General features: G+C 37.0%; 1 protein-coding gene across 2 annotated transcripts in view; it reads left to right on the top strand.

Annotated features, from left to right (window-relative positions):
- The window catches only part of JMY (junction mediating and regulatory protein, p53 cofactor), a 105,085-nt gene that overhangs the window by 26,919 nt on the left and 51,804 nt on the right, over positions 1-26,362 (top strand). For both annotated transcript variants that reach the window (XR_013362212.1, XM_077866971.1), the window contains exon 2: positions 10,425-10,598. Coding sequence is in view for 1 of the 2 variants with exons in the window: in XM_077866971.1 (XP_077723097.1) it covers positions 10,425-10,598 (174 nt within the window). In the remaining variant the exon portion in view is untranslated. The remainder of the gene's footprint in view (positions 1-10,424; positions 10,599-26,362) is intronic.

The following is a 26,362-nucleotide window of genomic DNA, read 5'->3' as shown; positions in this document are numbered from 1 at the left end:
TTGGCCTGGCTTCTTTCCACATCTGTAATTCATTTATATTTTATCAGTTGTTAAAATCACCAATGTTTGAGTTGATTCTTTTTTGTTCTAGTTGACTTCTCTTAAGCGAACAAAACCAAACAAAAACCACTTGTTAACAAAGCAGAAAGACATTGATCTGGTCACCTTAATAAAATAATGTGCTTAGGGGATCCCTGGATGGCTTAGCAGTTTGGTGCTTGCCTTCTGCCCAGGTAGTAATCCTGGAGTCCCGGGATCGAATCCCACATCAGGCTCCCTGCATGGAGCCTGCTTCTCCCTTTGCGCCTCTCTCTCTCTCTCTCTCTCTCCCTCTCCCTCTCTCCCTCTCTCTCTCATGAATAAATAAATAAAATCTTTAAAAAAAAATAATGGGCTTAGCGGAGATAAAAATCAGTGTTATTTGGGATTTATTTTTAATATTTTGTTTTACTTTAAACATAATTTAAGCACATAAACAATGAAATATAAAATTGTCTTTAAGCTTATATCATCATTTAAAAATTGACTGTATTTATTACTTTTTAAGTAGGCTCGATGCCCAGTGTGGAGCCAGAGCTGGGCTTGAACTCAGGACCCTGCAATTAAGACCTGAGCTGAGATCAAGAATCAGACATTTATGGGGCATGTAGGTGACTCTGAGCATCTGCCTTTGGCTCAGGGAGGGCATCATACCAGGATTCTGGGAGTCTCCCATCAGGCTCCCTGCAGGGAGCCTGCTTATCCCTTTGCCTGTGTCTCTGCCTCTCTGTGTCTCTCATGAATAAATAAATAAAATCTTAAAAAAAATCAGACACTTAATCAACTGAACCACCCAGGCACCTCAGTAGACTTTGTTTTATATAAATTTTAGGTTTACAGAAAAATTGAACAGAAAATACATAGAGTTCCCATTACTCCCCTCCTATGCATACTCTCCCCTATTATTAAAGGGCATAATTTACATTAGGGGTCATTGGGCAATTCTCTGACAGACAAATGGAGAATGTCTATATCCACCATTATAGTATCCTACAGTACAGTTTCATTGCTCGAAAAATCACGTTGCTCTTATTCATTGGCGTGTGCTACATCCCTCCAAACCACTGACAGCTAATGATTTTTCAAAAAAAAATATGTCTCCATATTTTGCTTTTTACAGAATGTCATGGAATTGGAATCCTACAATAAGTAGCCTTTCCAGATTGGCTTCTTTTTACCTCTGAATATACAGCTAAGGTTCCTCCTCCCCCCCCTTTTTTTTTGTGGATTGACAGCCTTTTTTTTTTTTAAGTGCTGAATGAATATTCTGTTGTACAGATGTACCACAGTCAGTTTATCCATTTACTTATTGGAGGTCATCTGTTTCCAAGTTTTGGGATTTAGGAATAAAGCTCCTATGACATTCATGTGCAGAATTTGTTTGGATTTAGGTTTTCACCTTATTTGGGTAAATCTCAAGCATGATTGCTGGATTGTATGGTGAGAACAGATTTAGTTTTATAAGAAAGAGATACCATGCTAAGACTAATTAGAAAGAAGGCTGGGAGTAGCTATATTGAGACAAAGCAGACTTTGGACCAATGGAAATTATCAAGGATAAAGATAATTATATAATAATAAAAGAGTTAATTCTGTAGGAAGACAGAATCCTTGATGTGCATATGTGGAACAACAGATCATAAGAATACATTACCACCAGCAATGAAGGAATTCCGATTCCTTGCCAGCATTTGGTATTGTCAAATGTAGTGGTATATCTCATTGTTCTAGTTTATATTTCCCAGATGACAGTATGATGTTGAATATTTCCTCATATGTTTACTTGGCATCAGTATATCTTAATTGGTGAGATCTCTTCAGATTTTTGCTCATTTTTAAATTGGGTTTTCTTAATGTTGAGTTTTTTTTTAAATATTAAGTGTTAACAGTCTTTTGTCAGAAATGTATTTTGCACATGTTTTGTCTGTAGCCTTTTCTTTTGAGTGTCTTATAGGAGTTAATTATAACAAAGCCCAGCTTATCCATTTTTTTCTTCACAGATTGTGCTTTGGGTGCGGTGTTTAAAATATCTGTCAACCGCAGTTCACCGAGGTTTTTCTCTTATGTTATTTTCTTTTTTTTTTTTTTTTTTTCTTATGTTATTTTCTAAGAGTTCTATAGTTTTGCAATTTATATGTGGGTCCATGATCAATTTTGAGTTAATTTTTGTGAAAGGTATAAGGTCTGTCTAGATTTTTTTTTTTTCATATAGATGGCCATTTGTTGAAAAGACTGTTCATTGAATTGCCTTTGCTCCTTTGTCAAAAGATTACTGGACTGTATTTGTGTGGGGTTTGGACTCTATTCTGTTGATCTATTCTTTATCAGTATCCCACTGTCTTGACTACTGTCTGTAGCTTTCTAGAAAGTGACTAATGAAGTTGGGTAGTGTCAATTCCCTGACTTTGTTTTTCAATATTGTGTTGGCTGTTCTGGGTCTTTTGCCTTTCCATATAAACTTTACAAGTGATTTATTGATACCCACAAAATAACCTGCATTGCATTGAATGTATAGATCAACATAAAAGAACTGACATCTTGACAGTAAGTCTTCCAATCTATATATATGGAATATTTCTTTATTTGTTTAGATCTCTGATGTCTTTCATTGGAATTGTGTAATTTTCCTCTTATGGATCTTGTACATTGACTTATACCTAAGTATTTTGATTTTTGTGTGCTGATAGTTCTATTTGGAGAGCTTTATTTTTGTCCATTCCTGTGGATTTTCTACACAGTGATGTCATCTGTATAAAGACAGTTCTGTTTCTTTTTTTTTTTTGACAGTTCTGTTTCTTCCCAATCTGTATACCTTTTATTTCTTATTGCATTTGCTAAGCCTTACAATATGATGTAAAATAGGAATGAGAAGAGGCGACATCCTTGCCTCATCCCTTACCTTATGGGAAAGCATCTAATTTATCACAAATATGATGTTAGCTCTAGTTTTTTTGTTTATCAAATTGAGAAAATTTCCCTATATCCTAATATGCTGATAGTTTTTTTTTCATGAATGGTGTTGGGTTTTGTCAGATGCTTTTCCTGAATCTATTGATACCATATGATTTTTCTTCTTTAGACTGTGATGTGATGGATTACATTTGATTTTTTTTTTTTAAACATTGAATCAGTCTTGCATAACTGGAAAAAATCACATTTGGTCATAGTATATAATTTTTATATAATGTTGGATGTACTTCATAATATTTTGTTGAGGATTTTTGCGTCTATGTTCATGAGAGATAGATGTTGATCTGTAGTTTTCTTGTCTGTTTTTGGTATTAGGCAAATGCTGGGCCTCTTAGAATAAGGAAAGTATTCCCTCTTTTTTTTTTTTTTTTTCTTGAGAAATTATAGAAAATTGGCAAAATTTCTTCCTTAAATTGTTGATAAACTTCACCACAGTGAGTCCATCTGGGCTTGGTGTTTTCTATTTTGCGAGGTGTTTTCTATTTTGCAAGGTTATTTAAGTTTCTTGAATAAAGGCCTGTTCAGATTATCTATTATGTTTTATTAGAGTGTTATCTTTTAAGGAATTCATCCATTTGATCTAGGTTTTTAAATTCGCGTGCACAGAGATGTTCTTAATATTCTTTTTTTTTCTTTAATTTTTATTTATTTATGATAGTCACACAGAGAGAGAGAGAGAGAGAGAGAGAGAGAGAGAGGCAGAGACATAGGCAGAGGGAGAAGCAGGCTCCATGCACCGGGAGCCCGACGTGGGATTCGATCCCAGGTCTCCAGGATCGCGCCCTGGGCCAAAGGCAGGCGCTAAACCACTGTGCCACCCAGGGATCCCTGTTCCTAATATTCTTAATGTCCATGGCATTAGTAGTGATGTTCCTTTTTCATTACCAATATTAGTAATTTGTATCTTCTTTTTCTTTGTTAACCTTGATATAGAGATTTATCAATTTCATTGATATTTTCAAAGAACCAGAGTTTTTTGTTCCATTGATGTTTCTCTATTGATTTTTATCAATTTCACTGATTTATACTCTAAATTTCCTTTTTTCTCTGCAGTCTTTGAATTTAATTTGCTCTTTTCTAAGATGACAGTTTAGATTATTAACTTTAGACTTTTGTAACATGCTACAAATTTTCTTCTGAGCACTTTTACTGCAGTCCAAAAATTTTGAGAAGTTGTGTTTTCATTTAGTTGAAAATACTTTAAAATTTCTTTTTCTTTGCCCCATGCATTATTTAAAATTATGTAGCTTAATCTCCCAAGTATTTGGGGGATTTCCAGCAATTTTGTTACTGATTTCTAGTTTAATTCCATTGTAGTCTGAGAGCATACTTTGTGTGAGTTCTGTTCTTTTAAACTTTTTGTGTTTTAATTTTTAATTTAATTCACCTGTCTTGGTGAATCTTCCATGTGAACTTAAGAAGATTATGTATTTTGCTGTAGTTGGATGAAGTAGTTGATAGATGTAAATTATGTCCAGGTGATTGATGGTGCTGTCGAATTAAGCTATATCCTTATTGATTTCCTGTCTTTTGGATCTGTCCATTATTGATAAGGGATCTCGATGTTTTCAACTGTTATAGTTGACTAATGTTTTTCTCCTTGTAGTTGTATCCATTTCTTTCTGGGTGTTTTGGGATGTTCCGTTTTTGGATATACACATAATTATTATGTTTTGGAATTAACTCGTGTAATTTTCTCTTATAATTTTCCTTGCTCTGAAGTCTGCTTTGTTTGAAAGCAATATAGCTCCTGCAGATTTCTTTTGATTAGTGTTAGCATTGTTATTGTCTTTATCACTTTAACCCATCGGTGTCTTTATTTAAAGTGAGTTTCTTTTAGACAGCATACAGTTGGATATTGTTTTTATGTTCACCTGGACAGTCTCTTCTAATTGGTGTTATTTCAACCATTGATGTTTAAAGTGATTATTGATAAAGTTGGAGTAATACCTATCATATCTGTTACTGTTTTCTGTTGGTTGCCTTGTTTTTGTCCTTTTTTTTTGTCTTCCACTCTTTCGGCCTTCTGGTAATAATTGAGCATTTATTATTTCTGTTTTTTTTTTTTTTTCTCAATTAGTAGATCCTCAATTACCATATTTGTGATACTTTAAAAACTTTTAAGGGGTGCCTAGGTGGCTCAGTTGATTGAACATCTGCGTTTGGCTTAGGTCATTATCTCAGGGTTGAGGGATTGAGCCCCACATCAGGCTCGGGGCTCAGCCAGGAGTCTGCTTCTCCCTCTCCCCCTGCTCATGCTTTCTCTTTCCCTATCTCTTTCTCTCTCTCTCAAATAAATAAATGAAATCTTATAAGTTTTTAGTGGTTGTATTTGAATTTTCTGTAACACATATGCAGTACTAACCAAGCTTTCTTTCAAATGATACTGTTCTATTTCACATGTATGTAGTACCTTATAAAAAGGTATTCCCAGTACTTCCTTCCTGTCCCTTTCAACCTTGCTGTCATTTATTTTATTAATCTGTAAGGTGTAATCACTGGATATATTGTGATTATTACTTTGAGCAAACTATTACCTATTAGATAAGAATAACAATAGGAAAAGATGTTAGTTACTTTTATTAATTTCCTGTCTTTATTTATATAGATCCAAATTTCTGACCTGTATAATTTTCATTCTTTCTGACAAATACCTTTTAACATTTCTTGCAAGATCGGTTCCCTCAGTTTGTTTACCTGAGGAAGTCTTTGTTTCTCCTTCAATTTTGAAGTTGATTTCACTGAATACAGAATTCTAGGTATATGGATTTTTTTTTTAACTTTTTTTTTTAAGGCTTATTTATTTTTTTTACTATCTCTGCACAGTGTGGGAATTGAACACACAACTCCAAGATCAATGGTGGTATGCTTTCTGACTGAGCTATCCAGGGACCCCCGAACTCTCATTTCACTTGACTTGTCTCTTGGCATGGTTTCTCAAGAGAAGTCTGATATAAATCTGGCCTTACTCTTTTATAGGTAATTGTTCCATGCTTGAATGTTCTATTCTTTCAAAATTTTGTTTGCCAAAACTATAATGCAAAAAACATTTTCTACTGACATTTCTGCAAGGTCATTGGTTTCTTGTGTTTTGTTGATGTGTCCATTCTAATAAGACCATTAAAGGCATTTTTGCATTTTAGTGGTTTTGATTTATAGCATTTCCTTTTAATTCTTATTATTTCCAACTTTCTGCTTATGTTATATACATTTGTTCTTGTATGTTGTCTACTTTTTCTATTAGATTCCGTAGCATATATTTTTTAAAAAATTTATGTATTTTAGAAAAAAAATTAAATTATGTATTTTAGAGAGAGAGTATGCAAGTGGGGGGACAGGCAGAGGGAGAGAACTTACTGAGTACGGAGCTTGATGCCATTAACCATGAGATCATGACCTGAGCCAAAACCAAGAGTCAGTTGCTCAACCTTCTTGAGGCACCCAAGCACCCCAAGATTGCCTAGCATACTAATCATAGTTTAAAGTTTCCAGTCTGATAATTCTCATATCCATGCTTATTATACCTGAGTATGGTTCTGATGCTTGCTCTATCTCTTCTAAATTTGCTTTTAATATGCCCTGTAATTATTTTTGAAAACTGGACATGATGGTACTAGGTAAAAGGAGCGGAGATAAATATGCCTTTAGAGTGAGGTTTTGTTTATCTGTCTAGAGGAGGCTAGACTCTGTTACTCCAGGCAATCGCTCTAGGTGTCAGAGGCTAAAATTTCCTGTCTTTGGTTTTGTCTCCTGTGGTGTTTTGGGTTTCCCTGGTTACTTCTTAAAATCCTAAGACATGTTTTTTTCTGTTTCATTCTCCTTTTGTACAGGAGCCCCACTGATGAAACAGTAAGGAATTAGGGGAATAAGAAGTGCTAATCATAGACTTATGATTACTTTTTTTTTTTTTAATTTTTATTTATTTATGATAGTCACAGAGAGAGAAAGAGAGAGAGGCAGAGACATAGGCAGAGGGAGAAGCAGGCTCCATGCACCGGGAGCCTGATGTGGGATTCGATCCGGGGTCTCCAGGATCGCGCCCTGGGCCAAAGGCAGGCGCCAAACCGCTGCGCCACCCAGGGATCCCCTGATTACTTTTTAATCTTTTAACCTCTTGGTGTGTCTGCTCTGGGCCTATTTTAGACACTGTATTTTTTAGTCTTTTTTAGTCCTATGATATCCTTGGGGGAACCTGGGTGGCTCAGTTAAGTATCTGACTTCGGCTCAAGTCATGATGACCTCAGGGTCCTGGGATCAAGCCCCTCCTACGGCTCTGTGCTCAGTAGGTATTCTGCTTCCTTTGTCCTCCAGCCCCTTTGCTTGTGCTCACTCACTCACTCAAGTAAAATCTTTAAAAAAATTATTTCTCCTTTGAGATTTTGTTTATTCTGCATGAGCAAATCGTGTCCATTAGCTTTTTATAATAATTGCTTTAAAATCTGTGCTAAATCAACAGTATTTCATATTAAATTTGGTCTCCATTTAATTGCCTTTTGAGCATTGTTTTCCGATTTCTTTATAGGTCTGCTAAATTTGGATTGTATTCTGGACATTATAAATGGTACACAACAGAGAACCTCTGTTGTGTTATATTCCCCCAGAGAATTTTTTTGTTTTTTTAAACAGGTTTGTTTCAGCAGATAGTTAATTTAATTGGTTCAGCTGCAAACTCTACTACTCTTCTTACACAGAGCAGTGGCTAAAATATTACATTTATATCCTTACCTGCTATGCCCATAGCCTATGCTATGTATACATAGTTCCAGTCATCATCTTGAAATATGAATAGAGTGTATTTTTTTAATGATTTTTGAGAGAGCATGAGGGACAGAAGAGAGGCAGTGAACAAGAAGCCCGCAGATGGAGCTTGATTCTCAGATCCTGGAATCTTGGCCTGAGCCGAAGGCAGACACTTAAACTGAGTCACCCAGGCACTCCTTGAGGAGAGTTTATATACCAATTTGGGGTTTCCTCCTTTGGCTTTCTCCTTTTCAGCATTCCTCCCACGACCACCCTTTTCTGTGTGCTATGGTTGCCTTAAACTCTGCCCTCTGATTCTTCAAGCACCAAGACTGTAGTTTTGTTTTATACAAACTTCTTTCCTCTGGTAACCACTGGGGCTTGCCCTCAGGCAAAATGCCATGAGTAAAAATTCACTCAGGGTCTTACTATCTTCTAAGTATTGATGTTCTCCAGTTTTTATTTACTTCTAGTCACTTTAGTGCCTTCAGGTAGTTTTGTAATATTTTGCTCAGCGTTTTATAGGCACTATTGGTGAGAGAGTTGGTCTAAGAAACTATTCACCTGATACTGGATAGTGGCAATTCTTCATATTAGCAGTGAAAGTTGGAATTACAATAGCCTTAAAACAATAACATTTATATGGTACTTTTTTTTTGTCATAAAAGCACTTTAAGGTAGATTATCTGATTCATCATGATTGTTAATGATATACTAGGCAGACACTAACATGTAGTTGCTGGTACATTTAGTGCTAAGAACCTGGGCAGGAAGAGAACTTGAATTCTCTTTTTTTTTTTTTTTTTTTTTAATTTTTATTTATTTATGATAGTCACAGAGAGAGAAGGAGAGGCAGAGACACAGGCAGAGGGAGAAGCAGGCTCCATGCACCGGGAGCCCGATGTGGGAATCGATCCTGGGTCTCCAGGATCGCGCCCTAGGCCAAAGGCAGGCGCCAAACCGCTGCGCCACCCAGGGATCCCGAGAACTTGAATTCTAAATTGAGTATAAATGTATAGCGCAATAAGGTTACTAAAGCAAAAAGCTGGAGAGGAAAATAGTAGTGAAAACTTTAGGTATGCAATGGAAAGAAATTTTGTGCCTTTGAGAAGATGAAACCGTCACCAGGTAAATAGGCACCAAGAGTAAATACATAAAATATTGTCTTGCCTACATGGTTTTTTTCAAAGTCTTTTAAAATTGTAGCGTAAGCTTCCTGGGATTCTTAGAAAAGGATTGCCTATTCTCTCCAGGTCACACAGTGTGCCATTATTGCCCTCTCATTCTTTCTCATGGTATTCATTGTTTCACTGTATTTTTATTCCTTTTAAAACTTTAAAAAATAATCTTTATAATATCACAGTTTGTAATTTTTAAAAATTTACTTAGTTTCTGTTTATTCACTATACTGTAAGCTTCCTGAAGAGAGTGTCTGTTTCTGTAATGTTCATGTTTGTTGAGGAGTGAAGGAAGGCGTGTGTGCACATGCATATACACGTACCAAGGAATGCAAGTAAGAGTTATAAAAATCTATTATACTCAGTCTTAAACTTTTTAAAGATTTTATTTATTTATTCATGAGAGACACACACAGAGAAGAGAGACAGAGACATAGGCAGAGGGAGAAGCTCCATGCAGGAGGCCCGATGCAGGACTCGATCCCAGAACCCTGGGATCAGGCCCTGAGCCAAAGGCAGATGCTCAACCACTGAGCCATCCAGGCGTCCCAGTCTTAAACTTTTTAGTACAGTTTTTATTAACCTAGATTTTGAGGGATGTAATAGGCATGAGTTGAAAGTTAATGTGGGGGATCCCTGGGTGGCGCTGCGGTTTGGCGCCTGCCTTTGGCCCAGGGCGCGATCCTGGAGACCCGGGATCGAATCCCACGTCGGGCTCCCGGTGCATGGAGCCTACTTCTCCCTCTGCCTGTGTCTCTGCCTCTCTCTCTCTCTCTCTCTCTGTGACTATCATAAAATAAAAGACCTTAAATTGATGGGAAAATAAGCAATTATTAATTAACATGAGAATTTAAAATTTAAAAAAAAAAAAAAAAAAGTTAATGTGGGAATGTTCCAAATTGGGAGGAAGAGCAGAGTGGCGAGAAGATTTGGGAAAATTAGTAAAATAATATTGGGAAGAGTTGATAATTATTTTGTATATTAGCTATGAATTTTTTTTTCTACCAGATAAGTGGGAAAACATTTTTAAGGGCTTAAGTCTAGGCAGGTAGATAGTACGGAGTCCCAGAAAATACACAGAATAGGAATAATATGAGAGCAGTTTGAAAAGGATGATTCAGGCAGGTCTTGGGTAGTAAGACACATCAGTATGGAGACAAGTGATGAAAAACATTCAATGCTTTTTTTTTTTTTTTTAATTTTTATTTATTTATGATAGTCACCCAGAGAGAGAGAGAGAGAGAGAGAGGCAGAGGGAGAAGCAGCCTCCATGCAGCGAGCCTGACGTGGGATTCGACCCTGGGTCTCTAGGATCGCGCCCTGGGCCAAAGGCAGGCGCCAAACCGCTGCGCCACCCAGGGATCCCCATTCAATGCTTTTTGTTCCTTCTGTGTTTCAGTGTTTCAGGGTCCTAAGAGGTTAAGGGAGGGAGTTTAAATCAAGTAGTATAGGCTATTATAATCAGATACTTTGCAATAAAACTTTCTCCTTCCACAGCTCCTGGATAAGCACAAGAATACAGAAAGCATGGTTGAGCTTCTGGACTTGTATCAGATGGAGGATGAAGCCTATAGCAGCCTTGCAGAAGCCACAACTGAACTATATCAGTATTTACTACAGCCATTCAGAGACATGAGAGAACTTGCCATGCTACGAAGACAGCAGATTAAGGTATTTTTTTCATCATCTTTTTTTTTTTTTTTTAATATTTTATTTATTCATGAGAGACAGAGGCAGAGACACAGAGGGGGAGAAGCAGACTTCATGCAGGGAGCCCGATGCGGGACTCGATCCTGGGACTCCAGGATCATGCCCTGAGCCAAAGGCAGACGCTCTACCGCTGAGCCACCCAGGCATCCCTCTTTTTTTTTTTTTTCCTTTTCTTTTCTTTTTCCTTCCTTCCTTTCTTTTTTTTTAAACCCCCATAGTAGCCTGCTTGTTGCTGGCTGGCCATAGGTGAGCTTTTTAAAAATGTAGATACCTGGTCCTTTCTCTCCAAAGATTCTATTCTGGTCAGTTCAGGTTACACAGAACCTGAGCACCTCATTTTAAAGTATCTGAAGGGTGATTCCGTGGAGTAGCCAGGGATGAGAAGAGCCTAGAAAGTAAAGTTGAAGATACATTGAGAAATTTCCATTTCCCTCCTCCCCCTCCTTTTCCTATACTTTTCTTCTCTTCCTCTCCCATTTAATGTTTTGGGGATTGTCTAGTCTTAGATTTCTTTATTAAGTTTTCAGAACATTTCTTCTGGGAATACCTTATTTGAAAGTTAGATTTTTTTTATTTATTTATTTATTTATTTATTTATTTATTTATTTATTTAAGATTTTTTTATTTACTCATGAAAGACACAGAGAGGCAGATACAGGCAGAGAGAGAAACAGGCTCCCTGCAGGGAATCCGATGCAGGACTTGATCCCAGGATCCAGGGATCATGACCTGAGCTGAAGGCAGACACCCAACCACTGAGCCATCCAGGCACCCCAAAGACTGGAAGAATTTAATGTTAGAGCTTAAAAATTGTTTTTTGAAGCTTTATTTTAGGGGTGTGGGAAGTACAGAGGGAGATGAAGAGAGAATCTTAAGTATACTGCATGCTGAGGTTGGAGCCTGATGCAGGGCTCCTTCCCAGGACTCTGAGATAGTGACCTGAGCTGGAACCAAGAGTTGGCACTTTAACTGACTGTCACCTGGGCAACCCTTTAGAGCTTTAAAATCTATGATGTTTAATTTTCATGGGTAAAGTATGCATTACACTTTAAGGCAAGTGTTACTACATTTTCCTTTTCATGGTGTTCTTTTAGCTACTCTTTTTTTTTTTTTTTTTTTCCTATCTATGTCTTTGTGGGAAATGACATAGATACAACCTTAGGTCTGTAAAATGTCATCCTGAAGCTTTGGCAAGGTATCAAGGAATGAAGCTAAAGCTGTATTTATAGAGAAAATTATTGTTATTAGAGAAGAATAAAGTTTTAAAGCAAACATCCAGACTTTAACCCTAAGAGGGTAGAAACAGAGAGCAAGTTAAACCCCCAAAATTAAGAGTGGGGTCAGTAAAAAACAAAACAAATTTAAAAAAATCTGTGAAACAGGGCAGCTCCAGTGGCCCAGCGGTTTAGCACTGCCTTCAGTCCGCGGTGTGATCCTGGAGACCCGGGATCGAGTCCCATGTCAGACTCCCTGCATGGAGCCTGCTTCTCCCTCTGCCTGTGTCTCTGCCTCTCTCTCTCAATCTGTGTCTGTCATGAATAAATAAAATCTTTAAAAAGATTTAAAAAAAAATCTGTGAAACCAAAATGTGGTTGTGTTTGGGAGCAAAAACACTATATTTTATAACTCTAGCTGAATTTTTTTTTTTTTAAAGAAGAGCCACATATCTGGTAGGACTGAAAGTGCATATATCACTGCAGATTCTACAGATGTTAAAGTTAATAAAGAAATATGGACAAGTTTACCAATAAGTTTTATCTATTATTTATTTATTTATTTATTTTTAAAGGTTTTTTTATTTACTTATTCATGAGAGAGAGAGAGAGAGAGGGGGGCGGGGGGGGTGGGCAGAGACACAGGCAGAGGGAGAAGCAGGCTCCCTGCAGGGGATCTGACGTGGGACTTGATCCCAGGTCTCCAGGATCATGCCCTGGGCTGAAGTCAGCGCTAAACCGCTGAGCCACCCAGGCTGCCCTATTTATTTATTTTTAAGGATATATTTTTAAAAATATTTTATTTATTTATTCATGACAGAGAGGCAGAGACATAGGTGCAGAGGGAGAAGCAGGCTCCATGCAGGGAGCCTGATGTGGGACTTGATACCGGGACCCCAGGATCACGCCCTGGGCCTAAGGCAGATGCTCAACCACTGAGCCACCCAGCCACCCCAAGCTGTGCAATTTAGATGAAATGGATAAATTTTTTGGAAAAAAATGCAAATTATCAAAAAGGATTCACAGAGAAACAGAAGACTGTTGGGAGCCCTATATTAACAATGTTGGGCAGTTCATAATTTAAAGCCTTTGTAATGAGAAATCTACAGGTCCAGATGACATCATTGGGTTTATCAAAGATATAAGGAAAAAATTATGCCAATTCTACACAAGCTCAGAAAATAAAGGAGGTGGGATACCTGAGTGGCTCAGTGGTTGAACGTCTGCCTTTTGCTCAGGACATGATCCCGTGGTCCCAGAATCAAGTCCCACATCAGGCTCCTTGCATGGAGCCTACTTCTCCCTCTGCCTCTGTATCTGCCTCTCTCTCTCCGTGTTTCTCATGTATAAATAAAATCTTAAGAAATAAAATAAAATCTTAAAAATAAAGAGGGAATACTTCCCAACTCATTTTTTTTTAGTCTAGCATTATCCTGATGTCAAAATCAAATGATACTACACAAAAAAAGAACTAGAGATGCATGACCCTCATGAATGTAGATGCAGTAATCCTTAATATCATCTTAAAAAATAGGATCTAGTGATCAATAAAAATGATCATACAGTGTGTATAATTAGGGTTTATTTCAAATACAAGGTTCTTGGGGATCCCTGGGTGGCGCAGCGGTTTGGCGCCTGCCTTTGGCCCAGGGTGCGATCCTGGAGACCCGGGATCGAATCCCACATCGGGCTTCTGGTGCATGGAGCCTGCTTCTCCCTCTGCCTCTCTCTTTCTCTCTCTCTCTCTCTCTGTGACTATCATAAATAAATAAAAATTAAAAAAAATAAATAAAAGTTAAAAAAAAATACAAGGTTCTTTTAACATTCAGAAATAAACCAGTATAATTTACCATATTTGACTAAAGGGGAAAAAAATCAATGTGTCTATGGATGCAGAAAAGCATTTAACAAAGTTCAGTATCCATTTGTGATAAAAATTTAGCATACTACAGGAGGAAAGGGGAATTTCATCTACTTGATAAAGGGTATGTATAAAAAGCCTACCTAACATCATATATGATGGTGAATGATTAAATTCTTTCCCTCTTTGGGAACAAGGCAAGATTATTTACTCTGACCACTTTATTTTTATTATTTTTAAAACGATTTTATTTATTTGAGAGAGGGAGGGAGTATGAACAAAAAGGGAAAGGGGAAAGGGAGAAGTAGATTCTCCATCTAGCAGGGAGCTCAACTTGGGGCTCGATCCCAGGACCCTTGGATCATGACCTGAGCTGAAGGCAGATGCTTAACCAACTGTGAGCCACCCAGGTGCCCTGCTCTCACCACTTTAATTCAGTGTTTTTTCTGGAGTTTGTAGCCAGAAAAAAGATATATGGCATATAAATTACAAGGACAAAATAAAGCCATCTGTACTTTTAGATCATATGATCGTGTATATAAGATATCCTAAGGAATTTTAAACAAAAAACCTGTTGAAAATGATAGGTAAATGTAGTTACAAGGTCAGTATTAAAATTTTTTTTTATTTTTTTTTTATTTTTTTTTTCAGTATTAAAATTTAGTTTCATTTTCTTTTAGAAATGAAACTGAAGAGGCAACTGGGTTGGTCCAGTTGGTTATGTGGTCTGCCTTCATCAAGTCATGATCCCACAGTCCTGGGATGCAGCCCTATATCAGGCTCCTGTTCAGTGGGGAGTCTGCTTCTCCCTTACTCCCTCCCCACCGCTCATGCTTTTTCTATGTCTCTCAAATAAATTTTTAAAGGAAACAATTATACAAAAACTTTAAATTACCATTATAAGTCCTCTCTCAACACAAACTCTTTAGGAATATATTTTACAAAATGTTTGAAAGTTTTGAACACTGAAAATTATAAAACTTTGCTGAGAGTCATTAAGTGAGTGTACCTTAAGAAATGGAGGAATCGTGTTAATAGTTTGGAAGATTCAGTAATGTTTAGATGTCAGTTTACAATTTTGTAGATTCAAATTAAAATTCTTTTTTTTTTAAGATTTCATTCATTTATTCATGAGACGCAGGGAGAGATAGGAATGCAGAGACATAAGCAGAGGGAGAAGCAGGCTCCATACAGGGTGTCCGATGTGGGACTCGATCCCCGACCCTGACCCAAAGGCAGACACTCAACCGTTGAGCCACCCAGGCATCCCCAAATTAAAATTCTTTTTTTTTTTTTTAAGATTTTATTTATTTGCTCATGAGAGAGAGAGAGGCACAGGCAGAAGCAGGCTCCATGCAGGGAGCCAGACGCAGGACTCATTCCCGGGCCTCCAGGAACACAGCCTGGGCTGAAGGCGGCACTAAACCGCCGAGCCACCTGGGCTGCCCCCCAAATTAAAATTCTAATAGGTTTTTCCCTTTCAGAAACTGACAAGCTAATAAGTTTTTATGGAAAGACAAAGGATGGCTTTATAACAACTTTGAAAAAGATGAAATTGGAGGACTTACATTACCTGATTTCAAAATTTACTAAAAAGCTAGAGAAAACCAGTCATTGTAGTATTAGCCTAGATGGAATTGTAAATCAGTGGAAGAGAATAGAATCCTGAAATAGATGCATGGTTACATAGTAAGGTTTTCATGAAGGTGATAGAGCAGTTCAGTGGGGAGATAGAATAATCTTTGCAAGAAATGCATACCTACTAGAATTGCATGCCCATATAAAAAATTGATCTACGTCCTTATACCATTTACAAAAATTAACTTGAAATCCATCTTAGACTTAAATAGAATCTCTTAAGTTCTAAAACTTATATAAGAGGGGTGCCCGGGTGGCTCAGTAGGTTAAGCATCCAACTCTTTTGGCTCAAGACATGATCTCAGGGTTGTGAGACTGAGCCCTGCATTGGCTCTAAGATCTTTCCCTCTGCCCCTCTCCCTGCCACCACCCCCTAGTTCTCTCTTAAAAAAAAAAAATTATAAGAAAACATAGAATGTTTTCACAATTTTGGGGAAGAAAAAAGTAAGGGCTTTTTGACATGATGAACAAAACTTGACCCATAAAGAAAAAAAAAGTTGATAAATTGGACTTTACCAAAATTAAACACTTATTTTTGAAAGATTAAGAAAAAAGGTAAGCCCATAGATTGGGAAAAATACTTATAATACATCAGAAAAAGGAACTGTACAGCTCAATAACACAGCCAAAAAATTAAAAAACAGGCTAAATATTTAAAAGGCACTTAAAGAGAGACGTCTGGGTGGATCAGTAATTGAGCATCTACCTTTGGCTCAGGGCGTGATTCCAGGGTCTTGGGATCAAGTTCTGCTTTGGTTTGCCCACAGGGAGCCTGCTTCTTCCTCTTCCTGTGTCTCTGCCTCTTTCTCTCTGTGTCTCTCATGAATAAATAAAATCTTTAAAAAAATAAATAAAAGACAAAGAAATGGCCAATGAGGACACACAGAATAGCTTAAAATAGTCATCATAGAAATTCAAATTAAAACTATAATGAGGGGCAGCCCCGGTGGCGCAGCGGTTTAGTGCCGCCTGTAGCCCAGGGCGTGATCTTGGAGACCCTGGATCGAGTCCCACGTCAGGCTCTCTGCATGGAGCCTGCTTCTACCTCTGCCTGTGTCTCTGCCTCTCATTCTCTCTCTGTGTCTCTATGAATAAATAAATAAAAAATCTTAAAAAAAAAAACTATAATGAGATACATACTCATTAGAATCAATATAATTTAAGATTCTGGCACTTCCAAGGGCTGATGAGGATAGAGAGTAACTAGAATTCTAAAGTATTGCTAGCATATTTTATAGTGGTGTAAGCACTTTGATAGACGGTTTGGCTCTTCATACGTTAGACATATACATAACTTACTTCTCACCTATTCAAATCCTAATTATTTATAAAGAGAGAATAAAACATCTGCTCACAAGACTTAAACACTAATACTCATGCCATGTTTCTTCACAGTAGGCCCTAACTAGAACAGCCCAGATAGCCATCAGCAGATGAATGGATAAGCAAAATGTAATATTTCCATATTTATACTATAAATACTCAGCAGTGCAAAGGAATTAATTTTTGATAGGCACAACAACATGGATAAATCTTAAATTTTGCTAAATCAAAGATGCCAAATAGAGCAGTGTATATACATGTGTGGAGGGATGGATGGCTGGGGAACCTTCTGGAAGTGATAGACTGGAAGTGATAGAAATGTTTTGTGTCTCCATGGTAGTGGTTGTTGCTTGGGTGTATGTAGCTATCAGAAGTCATTAAATTGAGCACTTTAAATAGATTCATTTGATTGTATGTAAATTAAACCTTAATATGCTGAACAAAAGACGATAGACCCTGTAAATTATATAAATTCATTTACGTGAAAATCTGGAGATTATGGTTGTGATCTATGTTGACAGAAAGCTTAGCATTTGTTGCTTGAGGTTGGGCAGTGGAGATTGAGAGGGAACAGGTGTAACAATCCTTTGAGTGATTGACAGGCTCTAAGTTTTGGTTAGTGGTTTTTACGTGGGTATATAAACATGTCAGAATTCATCAAACTTACACTTACTTTGGGAACATTTTGTATGTAAATTATGACTTAATAAAGTTGATTTAAAAATCCTGTAAAAATTGATTAGAGGCACACAAACTGGAGTGATCAACACTGTCTAAAGATACATAAAAAAAAAAAAAGAGATTGGGCAGCCCTGGTGGCGCAACGGTTTAGCGCCGCCTGCAGCCCGGGGTGTGATCCTGGAGACCCGGGATCGAGTCCCACGTCGGGCTTCCTGCATGGAGCCTGCTTCTCCCTCTGCCTGTCTCTGCCTCTCTCGCTCTCTCTGAATGAATAAATAAATAAATCTTTAAAAAAAAGAGATTATCAAGAATTTCACCATTGAAGAATGAAGAATTCAATAGGAAGTGGGTACATATGTCTACATTGGAGATTGGAATAGAGAATGCTCCATAAATAGATAAAAACAGGAATGGTACAGTGAATAGGCATATACTTGTGCTTTTAGTCAAATTATTGAACAAATACCAAATCTTAACTCCTATCTGGCACCATTAGTCGATGCCAGTAAATAGCATGACTGGGATCAAAACACATGTGTGTTTGATTGCAAAGCTTGCTGTTTTAGTTATACCATAGGATGTAAATTGTTTGATATGTCTTGGGTATAAGGATTTGTAGGAAATGAGAGGAGAGATGGTCGGGCATCCTGGGAGTTTTACCTATACTCTAGATTTTCGAGAACTTTATTTCCAGTGGTTTGATTAACCTCGATATTAAGGCATGATAGAAAAGGAGTTAACTTGGCACCTTGAATATATCTTTATATTTGTAAAATTAAAGTATTTATAAAGTATTTGTAAATATACATTTATATTTTATATATAATTTTAAATATACAATATATAAAAATAAATAATATATAACATATAAATTATAATTCATTTAATTATATAATGTTTATTTATATACACACACCCAAGCAACAATTTATAATATATAAATTTTATAAATATAAAATATATAAAATTTATATAAAATATATTTTATATTTTATAAAGTAATACATATCATTAATATGATATAGTTACTGTATATATTAAATGTACTTTATTATAGTCTTTATATTTTTATAAATGGTAATTAATAAAGATTTTTCAATAATCCTTGGTTTCATCTATAAGCATTAAGCAGCCCTACCCAGAATTTTTGGCCTAGAAATTTTGAGACATACACCCCCTTGAGGGACTACGAGACTCTGTCTAATATATTGGTTCTCAAAAACTGGACTAGTAGCATCAATATCAGTTGGAACCTTGTCACAAGTACAGAATCTTGCCCCCCCCCCCCCCTTTTTTTTTTTTTTTTTTAGAATCTTGGTCCTTACCTCAGATCTCTACTGAAACTGTAGGGGAAAGGTGTCAGCAGTCTTCGTTTTTAACAAGTCTTTCAGGTGATGATGATGGATACTTAAGTTTGAGAACCACAAGTTTAAAAGAACTTAAAACCACTAAGGGATTGAACAAACTGAACTCAAAGTTACGATCTCTGGGCCTCAGGTTTCACAACTACAGAGTGAGATTCAAACTAGATTCTGTCTAGATTTTTAAACCCAGCCTATTAATGAGTCAGGGTTAGTTACTGAGTGGCCCACTAATTTGTTTATTAGCTAAAAGCAGTTCAAACACGTTGGCCGGCTTTTAGTACCTGCTGAAAGAAATAAGCTAGAATCTAGAAGGCATCCTCAGTTCTTCTCTCCCCTTTGTAGCCAGGCGCCTCATTTTGCCAGTCATCTCCTCATTGAATCTTAAATATGCTCTTCCACCCTTCCTCTCCCCAGGACCAAGAAATCTGTAGGTATCTGGTGAAATAGATATAAATACTATTATATTAATAGTGTGTATTATATAATTATATATGTAAAACTCTCCATATTATACATATAGTATATATACTCTCCAGCCCCTATTATAGCAGACAAATTAGAAAAGGGCCTTCTTCTGAGCAACTGCAGCAGTACACATGATGTGGCAAAACATGGGCTTTTCAGTCTCTACGCTCTGCATCCTTCATCGGGCTCTTTTGTACACAGTGTGACTGTTACATTATTGGACCACTGTATATTATTGCATGCCAACTGTGAACTATATAGTGCTGTCAGTTTACATTAAGCTACTTTTCTCTTACCTGAGCCATTTTTTCGTTGAATTCCTTGGCTTTAGATTTCTCACTTTTATTTATTATTTTTTTAGGATTTATTAATTTTTAGAAAACATGCATGAGAGTGCGGGGAGGAGAAGGAGAGAAGGAGAGGATTTCAGGCAGACTCCCTGCTAATAAGTATGGAGCCTCACACAGGGCTTGATCTCATCACCCTGGAATCATGACCCAAGCTGAAATCAAGAGTCAGACACCCCAGCCTGACTGACCCACTCAGGCACCCCAGATTTCTCTAATCTTTAAAAAATATATCATTTCACACTTTTTTTGAGAATATTAATTTACTTTGAATACAAAAAATGCACACATAGATACTTCCAAACCTGATCATGTCATTTTGTTAATCATAGTCTCCTTTGGGTGATGCCTGGGCCTGGAAAATTTGCACAAAAGGTACTACTACATCAGTATATACAAATTTATCTTGCCATCTCTTTCACCTGAGAATTGGAGGGTTTTTTAAATTCTTTCTTCACCCACTAACCCGACAGTAGACAGGAATAACACTTAGGTTTCTCATATAAAAACCAGTATCCCAAAAAAAAAAAAAAAAAAAAACCCAAAAAACCCCCAGTATCCAAGGAAGTAATGTACTTCATAATAGGTAATTGATGCCAAGAAATCTGTATTTATTAGTCTCACTATAGCTACCTAAACTGACACATACTTTTTTCCATTTTAAAAACAGGCACTGTTTTCTTTCTAGCTCTGAAATTGAAAACAGAGATGTCATTGTTTTTAAGCACATGATCCAGCTGACCAATGCTGTACATTTTCAGACTTGCCAAGTTAGGAAAGGAACTTAGTATCCTGGCTCAATGTCTTAGGTACAATAAACTGTAATAACATTTTTTTATAAGTTGGCTGTACCATTAATTACTGAGTTTCAGAGGTCATTTAAACGGCATTAAAAAAAGCATAGAGAGCATGTTTGTGTTGCATATATTTGAATGTGCCTTTACAGTGAAGGTAAAGATAATCCAGTAAAAAAGTACAAGTTTTCCTCAAATAATTAAAAGCAGATTTTAATTTGTTCTCTTTAAAAAGCCATAATGCAAAATAAATAAATAAATAAATAAAAAGCCATAATGCAAGATTCCTCATATCTGTACAATGTTAGGCATCCAAGTAGAAAAGATTTCTATTTAATGATCTGAGTTAAGATTTTTGAAGTTTGAACACTGTTTTGGTGTTTATTAAATTTCCTTTTTTTTAAATTTTATTTATTCATTAGAGACACACAGAGAGGGGCAGAGGCAGATTCCATGCAGGGAGTCTGATGTGGGACTTGATCCTGGGACTACAGGATCACACCCTAGGCAGAAGGCAGGGGCTAAACCGCTGAGCCACCCAGGGATCCCTGTTTATTAAATTTCTATTCCATGGTTGTGTCTGTAGGGGTTTGATTGGAAAAGTAAACCAGTTATTTCAATAGGGGGAATTTAATACAAAGAATAGTTAACTTGATATAAAGTTGTTAACCAGATGGTTAAGAAGGCAACTCTAAGATATCAGAGCTAACAGTTGTAAAAACAGCCACCACTTCTGGGATTAGTGGCACACAGGGAAAGAGATGGTAATTATTAAAGCTTTAGTTAGCGTGGAGGATGGACTGTGTGTGGAGCTGAAGTCCAGGGAAAGCAACATGGCTTGTCAAGGGCTGGTGTGTCTCAGCTCAAAGGAGAGACCCAGATTTCTGGGAATGGGCAGGCTGGTGTTGGTTTGTCTTGCAGGGGAGGGTGAGCAGAAAGTGAGGCTACTTCTGCTAAGGCCGATGAACTGTAAACTGGATTCTGTGAACTGCTTCAGGAAGGGCCTGCATACGCTGGGATGAAATAAGTCTGCGATGATGCTCATTGGAACATCGAACAGGAAAGTCAGGTGATACACATAAGAAGAAGCAAATCTCTTCTCCTTCCTCTAGCCCTTTCTATCAGCAAAGCCTAGATGTGGTTCACAGAACCCTAACCCTAGCATTAGAAGGCCTAAGGATGAACTTGAACTGATGAACAAGAATTCATATTATATCTTTAGACTTTTGAAGTTAGGGGGGAAAAAACCCTACTAATTTAGTTTAAGATTTTAGGCACAATAAGTCCTTGAAAGTGTACAAGATTTAATCATGTCATTGAAAAGTTGTGTATCATAACGTGTTGAATAAGTTAAAAATTTGGCTGTAGTGTTCAATTTACTAAATTTCTGGTCCCCACTTAAGAATATTAGTCTTAAACCTTTTAACTTGAATACTTACAAATCAGAGGTAATCACAACAAAGCACAAACCTCGATGGTTTTGTTAGATAGCAAACAAGTCTTCTGAGTCCTCCTATCTGAGCTAAAGTCTAAATATGCCACTGACTCCTTAGTATCTCACAGTGGTTACCTATTGCCTCAAACTATAAATTCAGCGTGACATTTTAAGGCCTCCTAATAGTGATCACAACCTCCTTTTCTAGTCTTATCTTCCATTATCTTTATCTGTTTTACCTAAACTCCAGACATGCTGGACTGTTCTGTCCCTTACCACACTGAACTTAGCTGCCTCTAGGCTAGTCTTTTGCTCAGGTTAATTCTTGCCTCCAGTAGGCCTTTTGGGTGGTTCTACTTCCCCATTTATATTCCATATGTATCTATCAATCATACCCCTCCTTTAGAGCCCTCTACAGTTTTGAACCTCAATAAGGTACATCCTGAGCTAAACAGCTAAATGTGTTCTTTTCTTACCAAACGTGTCATTTACCTTGAAGGTCTTAAAATACTTTTTTTTCTTTTTATAGAGACACTCTTTTTTTTTTTTTTTTTAAGATTATTCATTCATTCATGAGAGATAAATAGAGACAGAAGCAGAGACACAGGCAGAGGGAAAAGCAGGCTCCACGCAGGGAGCCTGAGGTGGGACTCGATCCTGGGACTCCAGGATCATGCCCCGGGCTGAAGGCAGGCGCCAAACCGTGGAGCCACCCAGGGATCCCCCTATAGAGACACTCTTAACTATTTTTAATACCTAGATAAAATTCTCCTTGTTCATTAAGAATTTACTTATCATTCCCATTAGAAATTTTCTTCCCAGACTCAATACTGCAGCCTCTATAGCTGGTACATCGCATAGTATCTTAGGTATATTCTTTTTTTTTTAATATCTTATTTATTCATGAGAGACATAGAGAGGCAGAGACATAAGGCAGAGGGAGAAGCAGTCTCCCTGAGGGGGAAGGGACTTGATCCTGGGACTCGGATCATGACCGGAGCCAAAGGCAGATGCTTAACCACTGAGCCACCGAGGTGCCTCCAAAAGAAAGGTATTTGAAGTCTAATAGTTAGGGATCTATATTAAGCCTAGTATAATACTGATGCTGAAATAAATAATTAAATTATAAATGATTGTGTCATAGCGCTCACACTTAATATGTAGCACAGCTAGGTCTCCTAATTTGAAGACAGATTTCTACATCACATTATCCTTGCTTACCCTATCCTCCAATTAGATTGTAAATTTCTTAGGAGGAAGATGTGTACCTTACATTATATCCCCTGAAGCACCTAGTACAGTGGGCTCTTTATTCAAATTATATAATTGAAAGATTCCAAATATTAGCTGTCATAAAATCAAAAAGGAAGAAAAAAGCTACCGTATTCAGTAGTATCATGTAATTTGGGTCTTGGAATATGTGACTGGAGATACAGTAATTGTTTTGTGAGAATTAAAAAAATTCCAGTCTTGGTGAGTAAGGAATATGATATCAAGAATCTAAGCTCTTACTGACTTAATTATGCACTATTTTTATAATACCACAAGTAGAGCTCAAGTAATTCTGTTTTCCAACTATTAAGGAGGGCATTTAAGTTCTGAGCATATCTCAACTTCCCCTCCCTCCCACACACACTAGGGGAAAAAAATAAGTCTCACAATTTTGCCTCTTGATGGTCCTCCTATATGAAAACAAGAGCTCATTGTTTGCTTGACTAGGAAGAGGGAAACTTCTGGGATAATGTGTTTTAGTTTTGTCTAGTTGGTATAGTTTGTGACCCAAAGAAGAGAGAGAACATTTTTTTTGGTTCATGATTATAAAAGCAGTATAAGCAATACATACATAATGAGGATTTGGAAAGTACAGATTTTAAACAGAAGAAAAATAATTACCCATAATCTAACGACAAATGACCTCAGTAATACATTGTACATATTTTCTTGTTTCGGAGAAACAAGGATCACGCCCTGGGCCCTGGGCCGAAGGCAGGTGCTAAACCACCGAACCACCCAGGGATCCCTATATAGTCATTCTTGATCCCTCCTTGTGCTTTGCTATTTTGTCCATTTATAACACTTCTTATAAATTGCTCAATTGTGAGCTGAGTTTGTACTAAGTGATCTTGCATATATTTCCATCTCTATTTGGAAGCTTCTTCATTTGCTTAAGGAGCTAGCAGTATATTGTTTTTTAAGGCCAAAACCAAATGTTTTATATAGTTGAAATCATGTCTATGATTTGATCTGTCATTGCTTAATATTATAATCATTTTCCTTTGTTATTAGAAACTCATAAGCCTTATTTTTGTATAGAATTGTATTTTTATAGATGTATTATCTGTAACATTGTCTATTGTTCGATATATCTGATACATTTTTTCCTTTATTTTAAGCAGCTTTGTAGTGAATATCCTTGGTTATTACTCTTTGGAAGTATTTTCTTAAATAGATAAAAAGTAGGTATTTAAAAAAATATCTTCAAAGAGTATGGTACCATAAAATACTTGCCAGAAAAGTTTTTCATCAATTTATAGATCTACTAGCATTATATGAGTTTGTGCCATGACCACACTAAGCTTGGTTACTTTTTTTTTTTTTAAGAGGTTTTTTTTTTTTTTTTTTTTTTTTTTTAAAGAGATTATTGGGACGTCTGCCTTTGATTCAGGGCATGATCCTGGGATCTGGGATCTAGTCCCGGATCGGGCTCCCTGCAGGGAGCCTCTGCCTGTGTCTCTGCGTCTTGGTGTCTCTCATGAATAAATAAATCAAATCTTTTAAAACAAGATTGATTATTTGAGAGGAAGAGAAGAGAGAACACAAGCAGCAGGGGAGGGGCAGAGGCAGAGGGAGAGGGAGAAGTAGACTCCCCGCTGAGCAGGGAGCCCCATGTGAGACTTGATCTCAGAACTCTGAGATCATGACCTAAGCCGGAGGCAGACACTTAACTTACTGAGCCACCCAGGCCCCAGCCCTGATTACTTTCTTTCTTTCTTTCTTTTTTTTTTTTTAATTTTTTTCCCCTGGTTATTTTCTAAGAAAATATTTACTTAGTGCATTTTTCTGAATGGTTTGTCTTTGTACTATCTTAAAACAGCTATTTCGTGTCTTTTCTCCTCCATTCTCCTGTACCAAACTATTCATATCTGGATGCTTTTTTCACAGGGGAAAATGGAGATCTTCAAACAGGAATTCCTCCCCATCCATTTACCAAATCTAAAACTTGACTTTCTTAATGGCCACAGAGAAACTATGCCTACATATACCAAGAGCATATCCTGTATACCAGTACTCTAAATCCTGTCATTTCCCATGTCCTTCTTATAAGGACCTTTCTACTATAATTAGCCTCATTTTTTTCCTGGCATCTGTATGTTTTCCTTTTATCACCTCTCAGCCTATTCCATGATCTCCCATTAAAATAAAACAAAAAGCAAAGGGTCTACCCTTAAGCTTTGTCCTTTCTAGCACCACCCTTTTTCCTCTATTCATTCAGATCTCTCAGAGTATTTATTTAAACAAGTCTGCATTTCTTCTCATTAAAAACAGGTACAGAGCGAATTTTTAATTCCATCATTTAGGAAATATTTTAGATTGCCTATTTCATGCCAGGCAGCATGCTAGTGAGAAGCAAAATTTAAAAACCCAACAAACCACCAACACACAAACCTATCCATTCTCTGCTCTCATAGAACTTTTTCAAAGTGGGAAACAGTTAATATTTCAAGTTCACAAAATCTTAAATGGTTATGGTAAGTGCTGTGAAGGAAAGTTATCTGTATTACACTGAAGAGTTTATAATGAGAAGTCAGGGAAGACTTCCAAGAACTAGTAATTGAACTAGGATCTGAAATGTGATGGGAGTTAATAGGAAAAGGAAATTTGCTTATACTCTAGAACTAGAGTACCCACTAGATCTGCGGGTACTCGATGTCATCCTACTTGACACCTTAGTAGTATTGGACAGGGTCAGTTTCTCCTGAATCTTGCTCCTTATGTGATTCCATACTTTACTGGTGTCCCCACTTCCTCTGGCTTGGTTTCTTTTTTTTCTTTTTTTTAAAGATTTTATTTATTCATTCATGACAGAGAGAGGCAGAGACACAGGCAGAGGGAGAAGCAGGCTTCATGCAGGGAGCCCGACATGGGACTCGATCCCTGGTCTCCAGGATCACACCCGGGGCTGAAGGCGGTGCTAAACCGTTGAGCCACTTGGGTTACCCTGGCTTGGTTTCTATAGTTTATTCTTCACAGTGTGGGCTCAGCTCAGGGCTCAAGTATGAGCCTTTTTCATGACTTCCTTAGATAACCTCATTCACTCTGATGGCTGTTAAATGTCATCTTTGTGTCAAGGCTACCAAAATACATATCTCTAGTTATGACCTTTGCAAAATCAGACATCATATATAAGATGAAATCCTTGATTTCATCTTGATGGTCTCCCCTTTGAAACTAGCCACTCCTTCATTGTTTACTTTTTTGAGAAAATTGAAATTCTATATGCAAATTTTTAAAAAGATTTTATTGACTTTTTAAAAAAATCTCCACTCAGTGTGGGACTCGAACTGCCAACCCTGAGATGAAGAGTCTCATGCTCCACCAACTG

This window comes from Canis aureus, chromosome 2, assembly GCF_053574225.1.
Source record: "Canis aureus isolate CA01 chromosome 2, VMU_Caureus_v.1.0, whole genome shotgun sequence".
Lineage (NCBI taxonomy): Eukaryota > Metazoa > Chordata > Mammalia > Carnivora > Canidae > Canis > Canis aureus.
Note: the sequence above shows the minus strand (reverse complement) of the source record. Positions and strands in the feature narration are given on the sequence as shown.